This window comes from Ammospiza nelsoni, chromosome 1, assembly GCF_027579445.1.
Source record: "Ammospiza nelsoni isolate bAmmNel1 chromosome 1, bAmmNel1.pri, whole genome shotgun sequence".
In the NCBI taxonomy this organism is placed as follows: Eukaryota; Metazoa; Chordata; class Aves; order Passeriformes; family Passerellidae; genus Ammospiza; species Ammospiza nelsoni.
In genome coordinates, this window is record NC_080633.1 from 40260957 (window position 1) to 40282998 (window position 22042).

At 35.2% G+C, this 22042-nt stretch overlaps 1 protein-coding gene across 1 annotated transcript in view; it reads right to left on the minus strand.

The window, feature by feature from the left end:
* The window catches only part of NEK10 (NIMA related kinase 10), a 79317-nt gene that overhangs the window by 21984 nt on the left and 35291 nt on the right, over nt 1-22042 (minus strand). The window contains 3 exon segments of the mRNA XM_059493384.1: nt 7021-7252; nt 10188-10258; nt 10664-10793. Coding sequence (XP_059349367.1) covers nt 7021-7252; nt 10188-10258; nt 10664-10793 — 433 coding nt within the window.

The window sequence follows — 22042 nt, forward strand, 5'->3', positions numbered from 1 at the left end:
TAGAGTCCAGTATTTTACAAATTTCTCTGGAGGCTCCATCAGTTAATACAGTGTATTTTCACATTTTCCTTATAAACTAGTGCCTCAGTTTCCCAATTCATCAGATTAATTTTTGAAACAAATTCTGCCTTCTTGTATAAAGAACACAGCTGAAAAGGAAAGCTAAGGAGAAAGTCGCCCACAAAAAAGTGTTCAAATTATGAACCAATTAACATTTTTTTTCCAGCATTTATCTACCATTATTACTGAGCAAAAGCATCTCTGTAAATTTGTGTCCCAGCCATGAGGAAAACTTCTGTATTCATTCAGATCCTGTATACTTGCCCTATCTCTTCATTGGTAACTATCAACACTAAAATTGAGATATACTTTGTTTTTGCAAAAGTGAAACCTGAATTGCTGCTTTTGACTTCCAACAAGAATCTAAAAGCTCTTAGAAAAAGAAAGGAAAATGTAGGTTGAAATAAAATAAAGATACTGATCTTTTATTTAGCTCTGTTTTGTTATACTGCTGTCCAGAATAATTAACTTTTCTGTCCTCATGAAATATAGAGCTCTCTAGTGGCATTTGCAAAGAGCATTTAATTAATCTTCTTTATTAGAGACATTTACAATCACAGCATTATGCTAGTCAATTGAATTTCTATTAAAAAAAGAAAAACAAAAACAAGAACAAATTACAACCTATTTCCACTGGCAAACTACCCATAAAAAAAGTAATATATAACATGAAATTGACAGGGGAAAAACCAAGCTAAACCAATATATCTTTTTCAGTAAGATGGTAACAGCTCCTGTGCATTAGGAACAAGAAGTAGATATTACATATGTGGGTTTTAGCAAGGTTTTTGACAATGTTTTTCATAAGGTCCTAGAATAAAGCTAGGAAGTGTGAGCTAGACAAAATCACGACCAGTTGATTCAGTTGGCTGAATAATTGACCATAAAACTGTACTCAACCTGGTAACTTCTCTGAGTGTTTGCTAAACTGAAAATGGGTAGTGAGCACAATTTATCAGGCTCCTTTTTGACCTTGTTCCAAAAGCACTGAATGCTGTCACTGAATTACAGTGACAATCTGCATAATGGATAGGCAGAGTGCCTATTAGAAGTGCCTGGACTGTGATCCATTCATATTGTGTATCACACTGCAGCACATACATCACACACAGAGCTGTGCCAATCAAAGTGACAGCTAGTGTCAAAGGAACTTTGAGAAACTGGACAAACTAAAAGAACTGATGTAGTTTAAGTAGGGAAAATGCAAAGTTCTGAGAGCAAGAAGAAACAACCATACAACTGCACAGACTAGAGAAGGACGGGTGACAGAAGCTCTGCAGTAAAAGACATGGGGAGTTCACTGGATCAGAAACTGATTATACTACAATACCATACTGTTCTGAAAAGGTAGACATCATACTGGGATATATAAAAAGAGACTAATTCTGAAAATTTTGTATTCTTTCTACTTTGTACCAAGAAGATTCTCAGTTGGAGTAATTAGGTCCAATTTTGATCACTACACTTAAAATCATGACAATCTTACTTCTTAAGTCATGTTCTGTAGACTTCTGATTATTCTCATTTCTTTCCTTCTCTTTCTCCACTTTTTTTATTATTCAGCTCAAATAAAATTAAAAAAAAAAAACCAAAAAAACAAAAAAAACCTGGGGGGATACAACATAAGAGAAAAACCATATATAACTTTTACTTACTTCCACTGTGGGGAGGAAATTTTCAGTAATTAAGTGTTAAACTATTGCATCTATCTGGGATCCTGCAGAGAGAAATATGGGTTCATATTTCACTGTGTAACAGGTTTGAATGCACACAGCAAAGAGCTTTTGGGGATATTCTGGACTCAGTGCTATCAGAGTCCTTATATGACACTTTAGGTTGGGTCTGAAAATTCCAAGCGTCATATACATCCCATAGGTGCACAGGCATAAGTCAATCTAATGTCTCCTGGAAACCAGACGTACATGAAGTCTAAACCCTTTCAAGCAAAGGTCAAAATTTTCTGCAAGCAACCGACTAAATGCCGATTTTATCTTCATATGAAAAAAAAAATACTTAATCAGGCATATCACTGTTGACTGTAAAGACAGTATTTGCATTTCTGCTGTTTCCAAACTGTTTCTATAACATGACATTTTTAAGACTGACTGGTCAAATACCTGTCAGGAGTGACAGGTAACTCTAAGGCTTGGAAATGGACAAGATAATCTTTGACAACTCTTCCTCCCTTACATTCTGCAATTCTATTAAAAAGCTTTGATGCACTAACAAATTAAACATTCAGCAATTATAAAAAAATTATACCTTCAAAACAGTTCCCGTATTGTCGCTTTATTCTCCAAAGTTAAATAGTATCAATTTTAAAAGGTTCCTTTCTTTTAATCACACCAACATTTTTAAAATTTAGGCATAAGTTCTAGTACCTGCTCCTTAATTAGCAGAACAGAATGGTGTTACAATGGAGTGAAAGGTGGAAGAATTAGAAAACAATTTGTGGAAGTCTTCATGACATTCCTGAGTCCTCGCTCATTTCCAAAGGTTTATGTATGCAGCAGTGTATGGTCATGATCATCCACATTTTTATTTTATAAAAATTTAACAAGTTTCAGTGATAATTTTAACAAAAATATTTTAATCTTCTATATTGACCATATTTCTGAAAAATTAATAACCTGTTGCCTGCCAAGTGTTTTAAACTCAAGTATACTCATTGCTTTAACAAACACCAAAACAACTGCTGCACACACACACGGTTTTAAGAAAGAACTCTCTTATGCACTGAATGGCACAAAATCTATTTCTAAACACAAAGGAAATTAAAATGAACATTAATCCAATCTTTATGTCTTTTTCTGAGTTAACAAAAAAACTTGATTAATTCAAATTGAATTGCTAATTAAGTACTACTTTGTAATGCATGTGGTGATGCTTAGAAACTGACACGATTATTAGCACAACAATTGCCAGCAGAGCAGAACTGAATTTAGACATGGGGAAAAATGACTGGGTGAAAAAACAGTTAAATTATGTTGTGTTTCTTTGTCCATCATATTGCTATGATCCTCAAAAATACAAAATACAATCAACTCATAATCATCTAGATGTGGAGTATGAAGGTTTATGTCAGAGATAAAGGTCAGGAAGCTGCATCAGCTATTTCAGGTTCGGTCAGGTTCTTTAGTCTAAATTTAGTCATTTACATATAGTTTGAAAACAGCTACACTTCTTCATTTACTATTTTCAGCCAACAAAGAGTTGAGGAGCCTCTGCAGGAGAGATAGTCAGGCTTCCTAGCATGGGCTGTAGCCAAGCTGCCTGCAGGAAGAATAATCAGAGTATGTTTTCTGCAAGCACCAACCTAGTCCAGTAGCATGGCACCTTGATACCTACAGACCTAGCCTGGGAGGGCCAGTGCTGACCTGCAGCTAAAAATCCTATCTAGATGAAAGATGCCTCACTGTGGTCTATATACCAGATTGCTGGGTTAGGCAAAGACCAGTCCAAGTGTGAAAACAGGAAAATGCAGAGAGCAGCCTTGCTAATTGGCATTCTCATGCATTTGAACACTAGGACAAAGCACTCAGCTAAGCGCAACCTAAATGAACCTGCTCAAACCAAGCACAGTTAATCAATTCTGACTCCCTATTAGCCCCAACTAACATGGAATGGGGAGACACTCCATAGATCAGACTACACTCAGAAAAATATATTGGACCTATTTTTCCCATTATCTAAGTATCATCGTCCCCCATTACTCTAAGCAACTGGGAACTCGTTCTGAGTACACGGATCTGCATATATGAATTTAAAATGAAATGGGTATTCTAGTAACATTATTGATACAAAAATTAAAATAAGCTTAAATTCCCAAAGAATACAGAAAAGCATAGAGAAAGAACATGACAGAATATATGTGCCTTATACACAGATCAGAACTACAGAAACCGAGAAAAGGAAGTTGTTCTGACCATCCAGGTAGTCTACCATGTCTGCCCATTTTTAATATATTCTCAGAGTAGCAGAAGGTATAAAAGGTTCATATTTCTAGCTGATGGACTCCAATTATAAAACTTACACTTTCCTCTACCACATTCAAAAGACAGGACTGAACAGAATATTCATCATTCTATATTGTTTTAGGTATATGTATATTTTACATTTAAAAATGTGGCAATGAGAGAAAAGTTGAAAACCTGTTAGGATATATACAGTAAATGAAACAATAATGGATGATGCCCATGTAATGAAATGCATGTTTCCAAAGTAATAAAAATGACTTATTTTCACTGTTTTCTAAACAGACAAAATCCATTTTTCAAATCTTTATACTTCAAAAAGCAATCAAATAATTTTTTGGCTATACACTTATCTCTTCAAAGGAAAATATTAGAAAGACAATTCATTAGTTAGATCAACTACGGTTTTGAGACTTATCCTTGCCTTGGAACACAGAAAATTCAAATTTGCTACTGGTCTGTTTGGTGACCTTACACAAACTACCTTTTTCCTTTCCACCTCTTCCTGCCCAGAGCATGAAAATATAATATTGATCAACTTGAAATGAAAGTTGCAACATGAATTATTAATGTTAACGAGAAAGAATTATTGCCATTATTCTTACTTGTTTGGGTCTTCTGTACCATGTGTTATGTCAGTAACCTTAACCTTTGAGAACTGAACACACAAGCTCTATCAAACACCTGTCACCCCTATATCTGTTTCTGCTCTAACATAAACAGTTTCTGTGGAAAACTAGGAAATATAAGAATTTGTGTCGAGAGCTGATGACGATTCTTTTTACTGGGATTATTTTCAAGCATGGATTTTATGCTTTCCTTACCACACAAGGTAACTAATGGGCTGACCTGCCTTTCAACTGCCTATTTTCCAGCTACCAAACTGTAGTTTTAAACTACTTATAAAACAAATTCCATTCTGGCTCCAAAATATCTCTGTTCTTTAGTTCCATATACAAGGACAGAGAGTACAGTCCTAATTTCAGAAACATTCACAATATAACAAAACTGGGATGAAAAAGGAGGCCAAAAGTATATTACAGTAGAGAAAGCATATAAGCTAGCTGGCTTCAACAAAACATTGAACTACATGGCAGAAACACCAAATTCTCTGACACCATGGAAAAATGACAAATTACTTGGGTGTGGACTTGCTGGGGCCTTGACTAAGATAAATTAGGCTGTCTGCATCTCACAGAGCTTTTATTTTAGGAGCAGCTGCTTGAAATTCTTCCAAGCACTTTTAGTCAGAACATTGCTTTTTTTTTTTTTCAAAAGGCAAACTTTTCAGGAATAATTATTCTCTTTATTAGAAACCCTTCAACTTTATAAAGTTTTCCTAAATACCAGGAAGAAAGAAACAACATGGCTCCTTCCGTTTCTAAGCCCTGTAACATATCTCTGAAATCTGAAAGATCCTAGCCTGATTTATTCTTATTTATAACAATTTGCAACATCAGGTCTCATTACTAAGCCATATTCCCCTCCATTTCTTCAGTGTTCTGGGTCTTTGTCAGAATCTCTTGTTCTTTTAATATGCATAAAAAATATCAATTGGAACTAGAACTTCAGAGTTTTCTCCTTGAGAAAACTGGCCATTATTGCCTAAAACACACAGGCAGTTTTGTAGATAGGTATATTTTCCAAGTATTTATACAAAACATAAGTATTCTAACTTCTATGTAAAACCATCCATTCTACCATATATCACAAATATCCAGAGAGGGCATTCTTTTCTCAAAGACACAATAACTGCATCAAAATCCCAAATCTAGCATCTTTACATCTATAGCACATCTTTTTGCAAATTTCATCACAATTATGCAAGAGAATGACTATATCAAGATACAAAAGATAATGGCACACAACAAGCTTCCAAATCTGTAGGTTAAGAAAAATTAAATGAAAAACACATGGGAAAAGTTGCTTATAGTATCTTAACTTACAAATCCTACTCTGTATCTTCCTTTCAAGCCAATATCTCTTACATTTTAAAAGGCAGTGGTTTGTTACAGTTTGCTGGCAGGTTTTGGCATTCTTTTTTATTGAAAAAAATGGTGTAATATAAATAATGATCTTAGACTGATAGGTCAAAAAACTCCTGAAAAAAATATTAACCATTGATACAAGTTACTTATTTTTGGAAGGTGAAAACTAGAATGTTTGGTACCAAGTGTTCTAGAAAACCATTTTCCTACACAGAGGTTCTTTGTACAAGCTACTGAGCCCTGACAAAAGGAATCTAAGAGATGCAATATCTGAACAGACATGAGTGGCTGTGTAAATTATAACTTTATACTGGAATTATTATAACAATTTTCAAAGAGCAATTTTGCTATGCAAAAATATTTTCCTTGTATTTTTTAAATTAATTCTCTGAGATTATATATGGTAGGTAAACTACAGATGTTTCTCATGAAGGATGCTTAAAACACAGCCTGAAGCAAATGGAAGAACTGTGAGTATTTCTGCAGAACTGTATCAGACAGTTAGAAAGCATGAACAAATACCTTATCAGCATCACTAGTCTGTATTTTGCAATCTGTAATTAAAAATTTTATTCTTGTAGGTTCCATTTCCTAGGTGTCATCATTTATGAATCATACACAAGATTATCAACTTGTTCCACCCTAATCAAGCGTATATTCTCCTACTCACGAATCACTCACAAATGTGCCATAATAATTAAATGTTATCAGATAGTATCAAAACTTGGAGGCAAGAACCTCCATAACAATGCCATTTTCCAACACAGAATGACATTGGGTTTTAAGATACTGTCATTTTTCCTGCATAAGGAAAAAATTATGCAGGAAAAAAAAAATTAATGAATACCTTGTTAAAAATAAATTAAAGAGCCTGCATGGAAAAACGTTACAGAAGGATGTGCCTATTAATTTTGATTCATTTTCTGCTTTGCTGCACCTTATTTTCTCAGATATGGCAAATAACAATAACAAAAAATAAAGCTAATACATGTACTTACTTGTGATAAAATGGGAAGTTGATGGTGATAAGTTACTGCATTTTAATTGGCCTCCATGAAGTACCACTGGGTTTGTCTCCTCTCCCAATCCAGTTTCTTCTCCAGCATGAGATGAGAGGTGGATAAAAATTCCAGATATTTCATCATCACATGAGGCACAAGTGAGGTGATTTCTAACATGTCTGGACGTGCCTCTGCATCAGGAGTCAAGCAGCCACAGGAAGAACATTCTCTATTTACTTGTTTCTTTTCCACCAATGAATTCCTGCCCTGGTATTTATGGAGTAATGCCAGCCAGCATGCTGCCTGGGACAGTTTGAGGCTGGGCAGCTTTGGTGCTGCCACACCAGAGCACAGCCTCCAGCATCAGCTGGAACAATTATCCTTGACACTGACCCAACAGAACTGCTGCTGGGAACTGTGGCTGTGCACTCCCAGACACACTCAGGAGTGCCTGGGGCCTTCTCCTGGGATGGGGGAGATGGAGTCAACCTTGAGGGATTGGGTCAGTACTATTTAATGTCTTTATTAATGACCTAGATCATGGGAGAGAGTGCATTTTGCAGCAGTTTGTGAGCAATGAATTGCAGGGATACATGGGCAGCTGTCAGAGGGACCTGGACCACCTGTTCTCAGATCTGATTGCTACCTGCAATGGGAAGACCTGGCCAGATCCTTCTCAGGGATGCACAGTGTTAGAGCAAGAGGCAAGAGACATAAGTTAAACCACAGGGAAGTCTGGATAGATCCAAAACTTGTTATTATTATTATTACTATTACTTTTAATCACAAAGGCAGACAAACACTACAGAGGGGCCCAGAGAAGTTGTGGAATCTCCATCCTTCAATACAAAACTGACATAGACAAAACCCTGAGCAGTGAGCAACCAGATCTAATTGTATCTGCATTGAGCAGGATGGACTACACTCTTCCAGGGGTCCCTTCCAATCTAAAATACTTTAACAGATCTATGTTAAAGGTACCCCCAGTAATGGTAATAATATATTATTAGGTCTATTTTTAAATCCCCAAAATATTTTCTGCAGTGTATGCAGTGTAGGACAGGAAAGCTGCTGGGGACAGTCGTGCATATACTAAAAAGTGTCTTAAATCTGTTAACTCCAATGAATCTGGTCATGTACTATGATTTCCTTGCATAGGACCATTAATCTGCTAACACAAACATATAACCCAACACTCTTCTTCAAAGAAAATGTCATAGAATGACTTATGATTTCTAAAGCAGTTCTTTCTAAGTAAAATACAACTGACATGCACAGTAGCACTTTTGAAAATGCTTTACAGTGCTTGAACTTCCTGATTTGAATATTTTTGTTTAAATTTTCTTAAATGTGTTGATTAATTTCACTAATTTTCATAATTTAAAAAATATTTTTAGTTTAAATTTTTTATTTCTTTGAAAGAGGTGCAAGTTTTCACCCTTAAAAAATACTTGGGGTTGGGGTTTCCTTTTGATTTTTTATTTTAATTCACTGAAACTGGACAAAAGTTCCAAGACCAAAGGGAGCTAGAAGAGATTTTTAATAAGTCCTGCATCCATTTCCATGCATAATAATTCCTGTAATTATTTACAGGAAAAATTATTTATGACTAAAAAATATTTATGACTAAACATCAAGTAGGTTGATGTTCAACTCTGAAGGAATTTGTTGGCTATGATTCCAGAACAGAATCCATATACTTTGGAATTTGATGGCTATGATTACAGAATAGAATCCACAGCCATACATTCTTTAGTAGCTTAAAGCAATAAAACTATTTTAATTGCCTGTTTTAATAACAATACTAAAGAATAGTAATCATAACACTAAATGAAAATTTACAGTTACAACAAGAAGCTTTCGATATTTCTTCAAATCATTATCAAGAAATTATTTTTTTACTGCCAACATTCGTCTTTGAAATGTGTTGTTTTAGTCATTTGAAAATAACATCTTTTCTGTTAATGTTTTCTCATCTATATAACTAAAATCTCATTATTACTGCTTTTCTTTAGTGTTTTCATTCTTTCTAAATAGCTCTAAATGCTCACAAAGCATAAGCAAAAACCGAAACATAACAAATGATTTAAGACTTAACCCATAGTAAGAGATATTATTAAAAACAATAGCCCCCAAAAATTAACAATAACAAAAAAAAAAACACTTAATGCCTCCCACTGTTAGTAAAATACCTAGAAAAATTCTTGTGTAAAGATTTTAATATTTTCATTAAAATTCATTTCAGAATCTCTTCAACTTAAATGTTAGTTCTATTACTCCTGTACTCTCCATTGTTGTCCTTTATCCACAAGGTCTTTAAGCAACAGAAACCTTTCTGTACACTAAAACATACTATAAAAACCTTAGTTTATAACATACTATAAAAACCTTAGCTTATAACCTTACACAAATGTTCTTTGTAATGTGCTTTTTAGAGACAGAATTGAATATCTGAATGAAAAAGTATAAGCATTTTTGTACTAAGTAGGGTTTTTTTTTCTAAATGGAAAAATCAAGGGAGCAAACTAAATCTCTAATTCACTCCATACTTTGCCTTACACATTACATTATCTCCAGGAAAATATAAACGTAGCTAGGAAATTTGTGATGAGTGAGTGTAGCAAGTACAGGCTCATCTTTTCCTACATTGCTTCATTACCTCTGCTGCTGTGCTAACAGAATTATAAGGTAATGAAAGACATATTTCTATCAGTCAAATAAACAGAAAAAATTATGAATATGATCATACAGTAATCTGTAAATAACATCTTCTGATGGGGTTATTTCCTTGACCACAACCTGCATTTGAAAATTACTCAGATTCTGGATTTTTATTGGGAAAAAAATCATGTGCAGAGAATTAAGTACAGCACTGATACCGTTAAATGTAAATTTCAGTACTGAATATAAAGTCTATACTGGCTAAATGAATGCCCTGATTATACTGGTATGAATTTTCCAGTTGCATGTGTGCAGCTATATTTTATATGTTATTATTGGTCTAAGGAGATAGCTCTGTTTTTCTTTAAATCCAAAGATATTTCCTATTCAGAGACAAATACTGGCAGTTGCTTAAGTCTGCAAACTGTCACATTATCTCTGCTGGAAGCATACAAAACAAAAACATCTTTACAGCAGGATGTCGAAATAAAATGAGCAATTACCTCTTAACGGTAAATGAGACTTTTTCAGAGTACAGTCCTTCTGGCACAGGTTCATACACAGCCCCTACTGTCTGAAAAATAAAAAAAAAATCTACAGTTTGTTGAAGAAAAATACTCCAGTATTTATTTCAGCATCCAATATGATAAGTGTTGTCCCTTTAAACTACCTGATGAGCATTACATCACCAGCTCTAACTTGCAGAACAACTTAGATGCAGACTGTCTCTTTCAGTCAGGTATCCACATTAGTGTACTTACTGTAGGTTAAAGTGCTACAATATTGAACATTTATTAGCAATTTTTGCAATTAGAATGGTAAGATAGCAATTCATACAATGATAAACACTTGTGCTTGTTCACAAGCCACACACATTAGAGCTGAGAGCAGTTTATCAATAAACTTAAATATAAATTCTCTTGGATCATGACAAAACATGCAGAAATAACTGGGAGGTTGATCTGGAAAATGTGGATACCTCAGTTGCCAAGGAGGGCACATTGGTGCTGTAAACTGGTGGGCCCAGAGTGGCCATCTGTTCAAGGATGCATCCTGCAGCCCAGACATCAGCCTTCTCTCCACACAGCTCACCCTTTACAACTTCAGGACTAGGGAGAAAGCAATGCAAGCCACAAGTGTTTTATTAATTCCCCTAGAAGTGGGCTTATTTTCTTTAAAAACAAAAACAACAACAACAAAACAACAACAACAAAAAAAAACACAACAAAAAAACACCCAACTCACCCAATATTTAGTTACTCACTACAACATAATTACACACACAATTACATTCAAAAGGTTGCATATGTGTCATTTACCAGCCAAATTCTTTAAGGGGAAGTACAGTAAATAGATTTTCAAATTCTGCTGCACTTTTTCTCACAACACTAGGGGTTTACATTTTGTTCACTTGTCCTTTCCACTCACACTGTCTTTGGACATACCGGACATGAACTACAGCATTTAGAACAAGTTTACAATGATGACATTTCAGTAAAACAGAACAGATAAGTATGGCACCTCATCTGATAATCCAGACATCAGAAAGATTTGATACAACTCCTGTATTTAGAATGATAGTGGATATAGTTTTGCTATTAATGTAAGTAAATGAACTTGACTCATTGTATTATTTTCATCCTCTTAAAACTACTGTAATGCATTCCTTGTGAGGATGCAACATGCACACTCAGCAGGCAGCCAAATGACAATACAAAAAACATTGTAAAGATACATTTAAAGAAAATGGAAGAAGGCAGTAACTTCAATTTTGATGCAGTACAAAACAGCATTTACTTCCTCTGTTTAATTTCCTCAGTGCTTTTTATGAACCTGGATGATAACAATTTACACTAGTCAGTGTATTCTGATGTTGGAGTTCAAGTCTTAGCACCAAGTAAAGATCATATCATAGAATGTGTTTGGTTTTTTTCATTCAGAGATATAGAAAAATACTCTAATCTGTAAAATCAACTTGAAAACCAACTTGTTTACTTTTTCCCTTCAGATTAGAATTTGGAGCCACTTTTTCTTCATAATTATAATACTGATATCTTTGGTAAAATGTCTTATTTTGATGCTCAGAGGTACTGTGTAAATTCAATTAGTGATGCTAGAGGATATCCTGCTGCTATATACAAAATGCAGATTTTTAAAATATATGGGATGAGGTCCCTAGACAAAAGATAAGATTAATTACGTGAACTTTACAATAGAAAGTCAGAAGAGAGGTCACAGTGCAGGGAAGTGAGAGGGACTGACAGGGTCACACTCTTCTGATAAAATTATCAAGCAAGATACAGATTATGGGGTCAAATCTAATAAGCAATTTTCTTTGAATCTTGCTGCTGCTGTTACATAACTACAGAGTGGGTACTGAATATTGTTTTAGGACATACTGGTATTTCTGTGATCACACTGCCTGTGACACTAGTTCATTAGATGTCTTTGTGAAAATTTCCTTTCTGTGTATTAAAAGTGTCTACTAGCAAACATTAATACTGCAACTTATCATATAGATGGTGAGCTCAATAAGGCAAAGCACCTATCTTAGTAAAGTTCTAAGAATGCTCCTGATCAGAAGAAAATATCTGAATTGAATTTTAGTCTTTTGTTCTAAGGATAATTTTCATCCACAGAGAGATCAAGTTAAAAAATATTATTTTACATTACTAAATTATATTAAAATACCAAACTGAGATTATTCAAGCCAAATTTATGTAACTATGCAGAAAGCTGTGCAGCAGCCACAGAAAGAATAAGCTGAATACAATTGAGAGAGAAACAAAGGCAACCATGACCTAGCCTACAGCATCTTGATTCCTGAAGATTTGTCCAGGGAAAATTCTTGCCTGATGTCCAGAGCAAACAGCAGCCCACCAGCTGGTGACTTGGAAAAATCATACTATGATTTGGAAATCATAGAAAGAATACAGTGCTGACAGGGTTATAGTTTTAGCATAGTTTCACACAAATGCACAGTAGCTGAAAGTTAATGAAGTCATTTGTTCTGTTTATTCATGTTGAAAGATTTCTTGTTCTAAATGCTCATCTAATTCCTCTTTTTTTTTTTTTTTTTATCAAAGGGACTTGTAGCAAAATAGTGTTTCTTTTCTTCCAGAACTAATGTCTTAGTCAGAAACCTCAGATATTGAGAACATTAGGATGACCAATACCTTAAAAAATACGGTCTCCTGCTTAAGAAGTACTTTAAATTACTGAAGCAATGTTTATTTAAGGTGACCATGAAAGTTTTACAGAGAATATAAATCCCTTACTTATATGATGCTATGCTTTTGTAGTTCATTAGTTCTGTAATTTAGATTTTTAAATAGGATTTTCAAATATTATTTATTTACTTTTCTGGGGATGTAGTAAAACCCATCACCATGTTTTACAGGCTTGCCTCACCATCTGCTAGTTAGAAATGTGGGTGGGGTACAGTAGTTGTTGATTAGCAAAACAGTTCTGCAGCCAATTTGCATGTTTTGGATCCCCAGTGGCAGGGATGCCAAGCAGAGAAAGTACCCAGTTCTTGTTCCTGTACACTGCCACCCACCAACAGGAGCATGGTGGGAGTACATATGGTTTGCCTAACTCAGATGACAAATGTGTATAAACTGTCACTGCCTGGTCAAGACCAGAAAGAGTATGTGGAACCAGTTTTACTCACAAACACTGAGAATTTAAGCATTAGTATGACTTTTTTATAATTATTATTTGTAAAGGCAGTACTCATCCTTTAACTTTTAGCTGAAGATAACTCAGTTGACTGAAATCAGACAGCAGTACTAGTTAAATTTTTAGCAAACAGAAGCCTACATCATAAAATGCATTCAAAACAGAATACAGAAAGGGGGAGACCCTAAGAGATTATAAAGATTTTAATTTCCATTGCTCCAGGGGCTGAGCTTACTGCCACTAAGCAGCAGTGCTGATGCTATTAGCCACAGCTACTAGAAGTGGCAGCATGTAATTCTTACAGCTAACGTATTCAAGATAACAGCTTTAAGATACTTTTCATCTAAGATATTTTTCATCTAATAGCTCTAGATAATTTTCATCTAAGTTTGCAAATCACTGGTGATTTCCAACTTACATATTCAATCTGAAAAAGCTTACTCCAGCATCATTATATTAAATATAAGGGAGTCCTTCACTAAACAAATGTCCATTGCAAATGCAAGACTAAATTCTTTTAAATGAAAGACAGAATTATATCCCCAGAATAACCATGCAAATTCTCAGCATCCTTTACCAGACAATTTTATAATTTTTTCTCAGAAAGGTCAACATACTACCACTGCTTTTATTCTTAATAATAGAATCATCCATGACCATGGCATCAAAATGAGCCACTGCTTAATCCAAATAGTTGTTTTTCCTTCTGAACTCCTTTTTACAAAATTAAGAAGCTATTCTAAATACAGAAGAGGTTTCCCATACTACACCACATTTATAATTAGGAGGTTTTTTAAAAAAGAAACAATAATAAACAAATCTTGTCAGTACAGTGCTACTTGTAAAACATCAAACACATCAGCATATTTAACCAAATAACCTCTACATGGCCTTGGAGGTAGTTTTGCCATCAAGCTTTCATTTATAATTTTGCTTACTGATGTTATTTTACCATTATTTTTCTTTAATAACACTTTTAAGAGAGATTTAAACAGACTGTATCTGAGTCTGCTACATTTGCCCTACCACACAGCTATATGAAAGATGACTATCCTCACTAGATTAGCTCGTGTCCACATTAGTTATTAGTGGGCAGAAGTGCCAAAATTAAAAAAGAAGTCCTGAATTTGGAGAGGAAGGAAAAGAGGAGATGAGGGAATGATGTTTCCAAAACAGCATTAATTTTCTAGAGCCTTTGAAACTTCTAAAGAATGTTATTAATACTTTCAGGCTGACTTTACATGGGACACAGCCAGTGAAGATTTCCCGAGCTGCGCAGAACTTCAAAGAGCCACTCATGACTTATCTTGGTGCAGTGTTCACTGGTGCTTCCAACGCCAGTGTGTAGGAACACATTGGTATGTGGCATCCCACAGTAGGAGGAGCACTTTTAAATGAGACTTGGTTTCAACTGGACAGTTAGGAATGAATGAAAACAGCAGTGATCCTTCAAGACTGACTCTCAGAGAAGGTGGTGGTTATAATGAAAGGCTAAACAAAGAATCATCTGCCAGTACTGAGGATTTTAACAATGACAGTTATTGCTTTTAACATAACTCCAGTTCATTACTTAAACTTTGATGGAGAATTCCAGCAGTAGGTATTAGCTATACAAACACTCATGCCTAGAAACCCTAACTATTTCAGGAAACAATCCATGCTGAAAATAGCTGGAAATTTGCAAAAAATCCAATATGCTTATCCCATTCTCCCTTACCTAAGGATATTGATTTTTTTCCCACTGTTGGAGACAGGGCAGTAGGAGAGACAGTAGGCAAGCTTGCCAAACTGATCGATGGGGTTTTTTTGCTTCCTTTGGTCCCAAATGCTGAAAGAGTCTCTGCAGCTTCTACTAAGTTCAGGTAAGGCGGTATCCTTGTTAAAATACCTATATAATAATACTCACTTGCAATGGATAGCCTTACTACTTACTGGCAGGACTCACCAAAGCAAAGCAGAGAAAAGGATTTTCACAATCTTCGTACCTATGACTGCAACAATTAAAATGAATACTATAAAAATGAAACCTGCTGCTCCCTGGCCCAGACAAATGGGGATTTATCCTGCAGTGCCTTGGAAATCTTCAGAGGTAAAGACTACACAACCTTTCATTTCCATATTTTACTGTTACAAGTAAGAAAAAAATATTTGCATATATCAAGTTAGAATCTCTTTCAATTCATGTCTATTTTCTCAGAAAAGATCCAAGACCATGAATTGCAGTGCAACGAATGAGAAAATGTTTTGGTTTGGACACCATTTCTAGGTTTTTACAAACCCATCTTCATTTTGCCAAACTACTGCAGGGTAATATGTGAGTATTTGGAGACCACTGCAAAAATACCCTTACATTTACTCTAGAATCAGTTCTCTGAGTCACAGAAAGAGAGAGGAATAAGGAAGAGGGAAAAAAAAAATTAAAAATAAAAAATAAAAATAAAAAAAAAAGAAACGCCACCACCAGCACAATCCCAAAATGAAAAATAGAAAAGCAGTTGCTGCATGTCACAATTTTTCTCTGGATAGTTTGCTGCAAGCTACAGATACACATTCATTACCATAGCTTCATAATTACCACTAAAACCAATGGAAGAAGAAACACGAGCCACAAAACTGACAGTTTGAATAAAGAGGTCCTGTGAATAATGCTGAAAGCTATTTGCATTTCTCACCCACATAAAGAATTCAACACAAGCCTTTTGGGGATATTCTGTCTATCCCTTGAGTGATGAAGCAGGAACAGGATTTTCAATCACTAGTTAAAATTTTACCTTCACAGTTTTCTATTTTGAAATGGAAAAAGTATGGCCAAGGAAGTCTATAATAATTTATTAAGTTGCTGTCTAATTGCTACCATTTTTCTCCATACAAATTATGTTAAATATTTTTTGGGAAAAAAATATACATATAATTTCTTATTCACAAAAGACATTTTTGCAGACATCCTAAACTTCTACTGACACTTAGAGAAAAATTCATCACTTATTCATCAGTTCCACCAAGTTTTAAAATGTACAGGGGTAGGGAAGAAATTTACTATCTTCAGATGGCAATTATACATTGTGATAAATCCTCGCGCCACCAGGTGGGGAATGTAATTTTAAAATGGGTGAAGTCACCTAAGAGAGGCCACTTTCATGTGTATAATTGCTCTCTCATCAGTGTAATCTCAACAGTTTCATTTCCTGGTCCAACCATTGCCTGCCTCTGCCCAGAAAGCTCTGCTACATTCATATAATTTCTTCTACAGAGAGGCAAAACCAATTCACAGTCAGTGACAGGCCACTAATAACTGTAGGATACAGCAGACTGCATAATGCCTGCCTTATATTTTTACTAATATCTTCAAAAAAACACCTGGTTTGATGTGGAAGGATGCTTTTCACTGCAAATAGTTGTAAATTTGTGTAGTCTGTCTCAATCTCAAATGTTAATGAGCATTGAGATATGCGTAAAAACAAGATCCCAGTAATAAACCAGTGTAAATTTCAGTTACACTGCTGTTGATCAACAATTTAGAAAACTCATTAACTTACTGCTTCCTTTTAACACAATTCACTACCTCTCTGTTTGAAATAATCAAGAAGTTTCACAATTTACTTTATTGGGTTTCTTATTCTATATTTTTGAAAATGAAGATATGGACATCCAGTTAACATTCAGCAACAGATTCATATTTCTTTGAATTTACAAACCTTCAAGCTTTTATGTGTGCCAACTTTATACAACATTGCTTAGCAATGCCAAACATACGAAATTTGGAAAATAACTTATGGTCCCTAGCACTGTAATAAGACATTGTTCCAGAATGCATGAAAAACTGCCACCAACTCACTTCTAATTCACCCTTGCCACATATGAATATAAATCAAACAGCATTTTTAAAGGTTTATTCTATTGTTGTTTACTCATATTGCATTGTTAAACAAAACCAACTGAACAAACACCTTCTTCATATCTAAATCATTAAATACCCAAGGCAAAATCATGTTCAGAGCACAAGGTCCTCTTCCCAATTCCTAAGTGCAAAGAGGCACTTGTAACTACTTTTTTCCCCCATCAAAAATTTAGACCAAATATGAAACTGTGAAGACCACAACAGCCTCATGTGGGGTAAGTTGTTTAGGCTGTATATTGAAAAGATACTGAAAGCCAAGATGGTGCCTTGCTTCTGCTGTTCCCAGTCACTCTCTTCCACCAGGGTCTGCTCTCCTGTGCCAGCACAAGTACTTCTACAGCTGCTTTACACATCAAAGACCTAAAATATTTTTAAGCCAGCTCAGTTCTCTAATCTAGTTCATCATTATATGTTTACCTAAATGCTTGTGTTTGCCCTGGAGTATGGCTGGTTCAGGTTGGGTGGTTGTTGTCACAATTGGATTTTTTTGCCTTGAATCATTTCATTGACACAGTTTATATCACAGCCTCAGAAACAACTGGTACTGGCAGAAGTTTGTGAGGTTTTTTCCTGTGGAAGAGAGATACTAAAAAGAACTGCCAAGGAGCCAGCTTTAGAAATATAAAATCAGCTTTCAGTGAAACACAGCTTTCAGTTTTACCCTTAGCTCATAATGCTGAACTGAAAGTCTCTTTTACCTTTACTAAGAAAAATTAAGTCAATCAAAATATAACCATACAAGAAAATGGATAAAAAACTTCAGCATATCTATTACCAGTTCCTCTTTCTGGGCATAAAGCCTAGATAAAAAGCTGGTGAAAGGAACAGAAGAATATTATTGTCAGGACTTGTTTTCATACTCAGAAGACTAGCAAGTTATATTCAACTACTACACATTCTCCCATCTTTGAACTCTGTACCTTTCCTGCAAGAGTGTACATTTCTGGCAGACAGACCTGTTTTTTTGTGGCAACTTTATACTTTCACTGTTTTTACACATATGAACTTCTAGTGCTAGAGAAAATAAATGCTAAATCTCAGCCCTTTCTGAATTTCATAGAGCAATGCAGCTCATTACACAAGTGTCTTCATAAAACTATCTTTAAAACTGAAGGATATATTTCACATATATTTCCTGATTATGCTTCCAAGGAACATCCATTTCTAAATGTTCCCATGTTTGAACACACAGAGAACAACACCCTCCAACAACTCCCAGGTATGGCAATTGTGTGCTTGCTAGGACACCACTTGCTAGGACACATTGGCTTAAGTATCAAGAGCAGGTAGAACAAAAAAAGAATTCTCATTATGTAAAATATCATAGGTTGAAAGCATGAGAGACATCAATATGGCAACTTCCTGAATATGTGGCTATGCCAGGAAGAGTGTTGCTAATCCAATCTACGCTTAATTTGGCATTGTGAAACAACAAATTCAACAAAAAACCCACAAAGAGAAAACAAACAAAGAAAAAAAAAACCCACAACCCCCCCCATAAAAAAGCCGAACACAAAACCAAACATGATAGAATCTGTTTTACACTCTGTAAACTAAAGTCTCCACAACTGTGTACATTCTCATTGATTTTTACATATATGTGTGTGTATGTGCATGCCCTTGTGTGTCTCAGTATATATATGCATATATCTGTACACGCACATATGTGTGTATGCATATATACACAGTACTACTGCTCAAAGATATATTTTGAATCTCTAGGATTTTCCAGACAGAAAGTTTCATTTCAGAAATGAAGAGGCTTGGGAGCACTTGCAGAGTACAGTACTATTGAGTTACATTGGCTATAAAAATTGGGAGAACTCTTAACAGAATCCAAAGGCCCATGTCTCAACATTTAGGTATCTATTACAAGTACATCACAAATATCAGTTTCATGGGCTGGGATGTGCATTTACCCCAACTGAAGCACTTCTATACTCTTCTTAAAAAGTTACACAATGTGCTGGTTTGGGCTGATGTAGATTTAACTTTCTTCACAGTGGCTGGAATGGAGCTGTGTTTTGGGTTTGTGCTGAACACAGTCATGGTAAATAGAGAGATGTGTTTGTTACTGCTGAGCAGGGCTTACACAGAGCCAAGGCCTCTTCTGCTTTTTGTACTGCCATGCTGGAAAGGAAATTGGGAATGCATGGGAGGTTGGGAAAAGACAGAATGGGACAGGTGACCCAAAGCAACCACAGGGATATTCCAGACTATATGACATCATTCTTTGTATATACAGGAGGAGGAATGGGGGACATTTGGAATGACAACATTTGTCTGCCCAAGTAACCCCTACATGTGATGGGGCCCTGCTCTCCTGGGGATGGCTGAACACCTGCCTGCCCATGGGAAGCAGTGAAATCCTTGCTTTGCTTTGCTTCCATGCACAGCTTTTGCTTTCCCTATTAAAACCTTTATTTCAACCCATGAGTTTTTCAGCTTCCACTCTCCTGATTCTCTCTCCAGTCCAACTCGTGGCTGCATGAGGCTTGCTTGATGGCTGGGGTTAAATATGACACAGATCTATTGGCAATGTGTTTTACCCCTCATCGGGATAGGGTGTATAGGCATATTGGGAAAATGTACCATAAAGATACAATTCTGCTTGAATTTGGCCTTCTCCTCTATATACTGTATTTGTCGATCTGCTGAAAAAACTTGCTGGGAGTCAGTGTGCAAAAATACTATTCTCTCTAGGCCTTCACTTAAAAAAAAAATTGTGTCAAGGACAATTTAAAAAGTCTCGCTGCCTCTATTTGAAAAGTTCATGTTTACATCAAGCCAATTCTTTCTTCAGTTCTATTACTGTTACTAAAGAATGTCACAAAGTACCACCTTTCACACTGGGATAAAGATACACTTACCTAATTAAACTCAAAATGTGCACAGCTGTTTCAACTTTTTTATACTTCTGAATTTTCGAGAGTATTACATGCCTCTTTGAATAAGTTATAAGAACAAATCACAGTACCATTAATTTGTAAGTTAGTGTTCCAGTATTACATACAGAACTGCTGGGAGGCTTAAAACAGAAAAACACATTAAAGTTCTAATTTATATCTGTCATTCCTTCAGACACATCATGGAACAAGATGAAGTATAAAACAACACAAGGAAGTATAAGCTGCATTCTGAAACTTAAAAAAAAACAAAATTTCCTTTTGATATGATTTGTTATTTATATTATCAAAACCAAGCATCACTGCACGGTCCACCCATGGGATGTTATATCATTTATACAAAAATACCTAGCAAATTGTCAAGCTGTCAGTTTTAACAGAAATGCTCTAGGCAAACTGTAAGCTGTGGCAAATGTTATCCATACACGTAAAAACCTGAACCACTCATATACTAAAAAGGTACTCCTAACATGCATCTGGCAGATTCTTCTAAGAAGAGTTTCCTTCCAACTATAGATGTTTTTCAGTGAATTCATATCCCAATTTCCTGTAAAATATTTCAAGAATTGCCTTAAGTCTGTAACTGTACAAACAGCTCAAGAAAATATTTTTTTCCTTTTATCTATGGAACAGAAATCTGAACAGTTAAAAATGGTAAAGGATTTTGCATACTGAGATACATGCCTTTTGGAATAAACTTTATTCAATGCCTTTATCAGGCTTAGAAGCTGGATAACCAAGCTTATCAAGAAATTGCATGAATATTTACATTTTTGAGGGAGACATGGAAAAGTAAGTATCTGCAAAAAGACGACAGAAGCAATAGCAAATCCTACTCTACAACAACTCTAAAATAAACCGAGATCTTTGATAACTGATTTCAAAGGTGTCAATTTCACCTAACTTTAAACTCCTCTAAGATATTTATGCTAAGATCCCTCTGTAGCAAATGAAAGATAGACACATCAGGTGGTTGATTCATCTCATCAACTAAACACAACTGTTTAAGGTAGATGGGATGAAATTCATTATCAGAATGCCCATTTTTTTTCCATTACTTTCAGTAATCATTACTTTCAGTAATCTAGCTGCTTGCTTGAGTAAGATGCCCAGTTTTTAAATTGCTGCATATAAGAAATTTAAAAATTGCTGCATAAGATGAATCCCAGCCACACAGAGACTTGTTTCTGACAGTAACTTGTGTCTCACAGTAAGGTATGAATTAGATGACTTTGCAAGTATGTGGATTTGCTGGAAAATAATACACAATATAATTAACTAATAACAACTCTTCTGTGTAGCAATCACATTCAGTATGGCTTAAATGGAAAAATAAAAACAACCAGGAAAAAAAGCAGACAGATGAAAATTTTACCTAATAAGATGGGGACTTCATTGTTTTCTTTTGCATAGAATTTAAAACTCTCCAATCTAAATAAAATCTGGATCTGTTGATCCAGATGCTCCCAACAACCATGATGAAAGTCAATAGATTAAATAAGCACACAGGCTTATAACACAATAATCTATACATATTTTATTGTATTTTTTATTGAAATGTATTGCTTCCTACCTCACTTACTGAAAAAGTAAGGTTACACCAACTGAAAATGTAAGGTTACATGGGAAACTAAGCAAAGACTAAAGAGAAGGAAGGAAGAGATTTCAGATACCACCTCATTCTGTTCAGCTCACTACCAAACCCCAGCAATGGGCATCCTTGAGAAATAGACCAGAAGCAAAATAAGACAAGACATCCAAATTGAACTGTCACATGATCCTCCAATGAGAAAAATATTTAATTCCACAGCTTTCTTCACCAAATTCTCTCTAAAAATCCTTTTCAGGATAAACTAAAGCTTTTATAAATTCT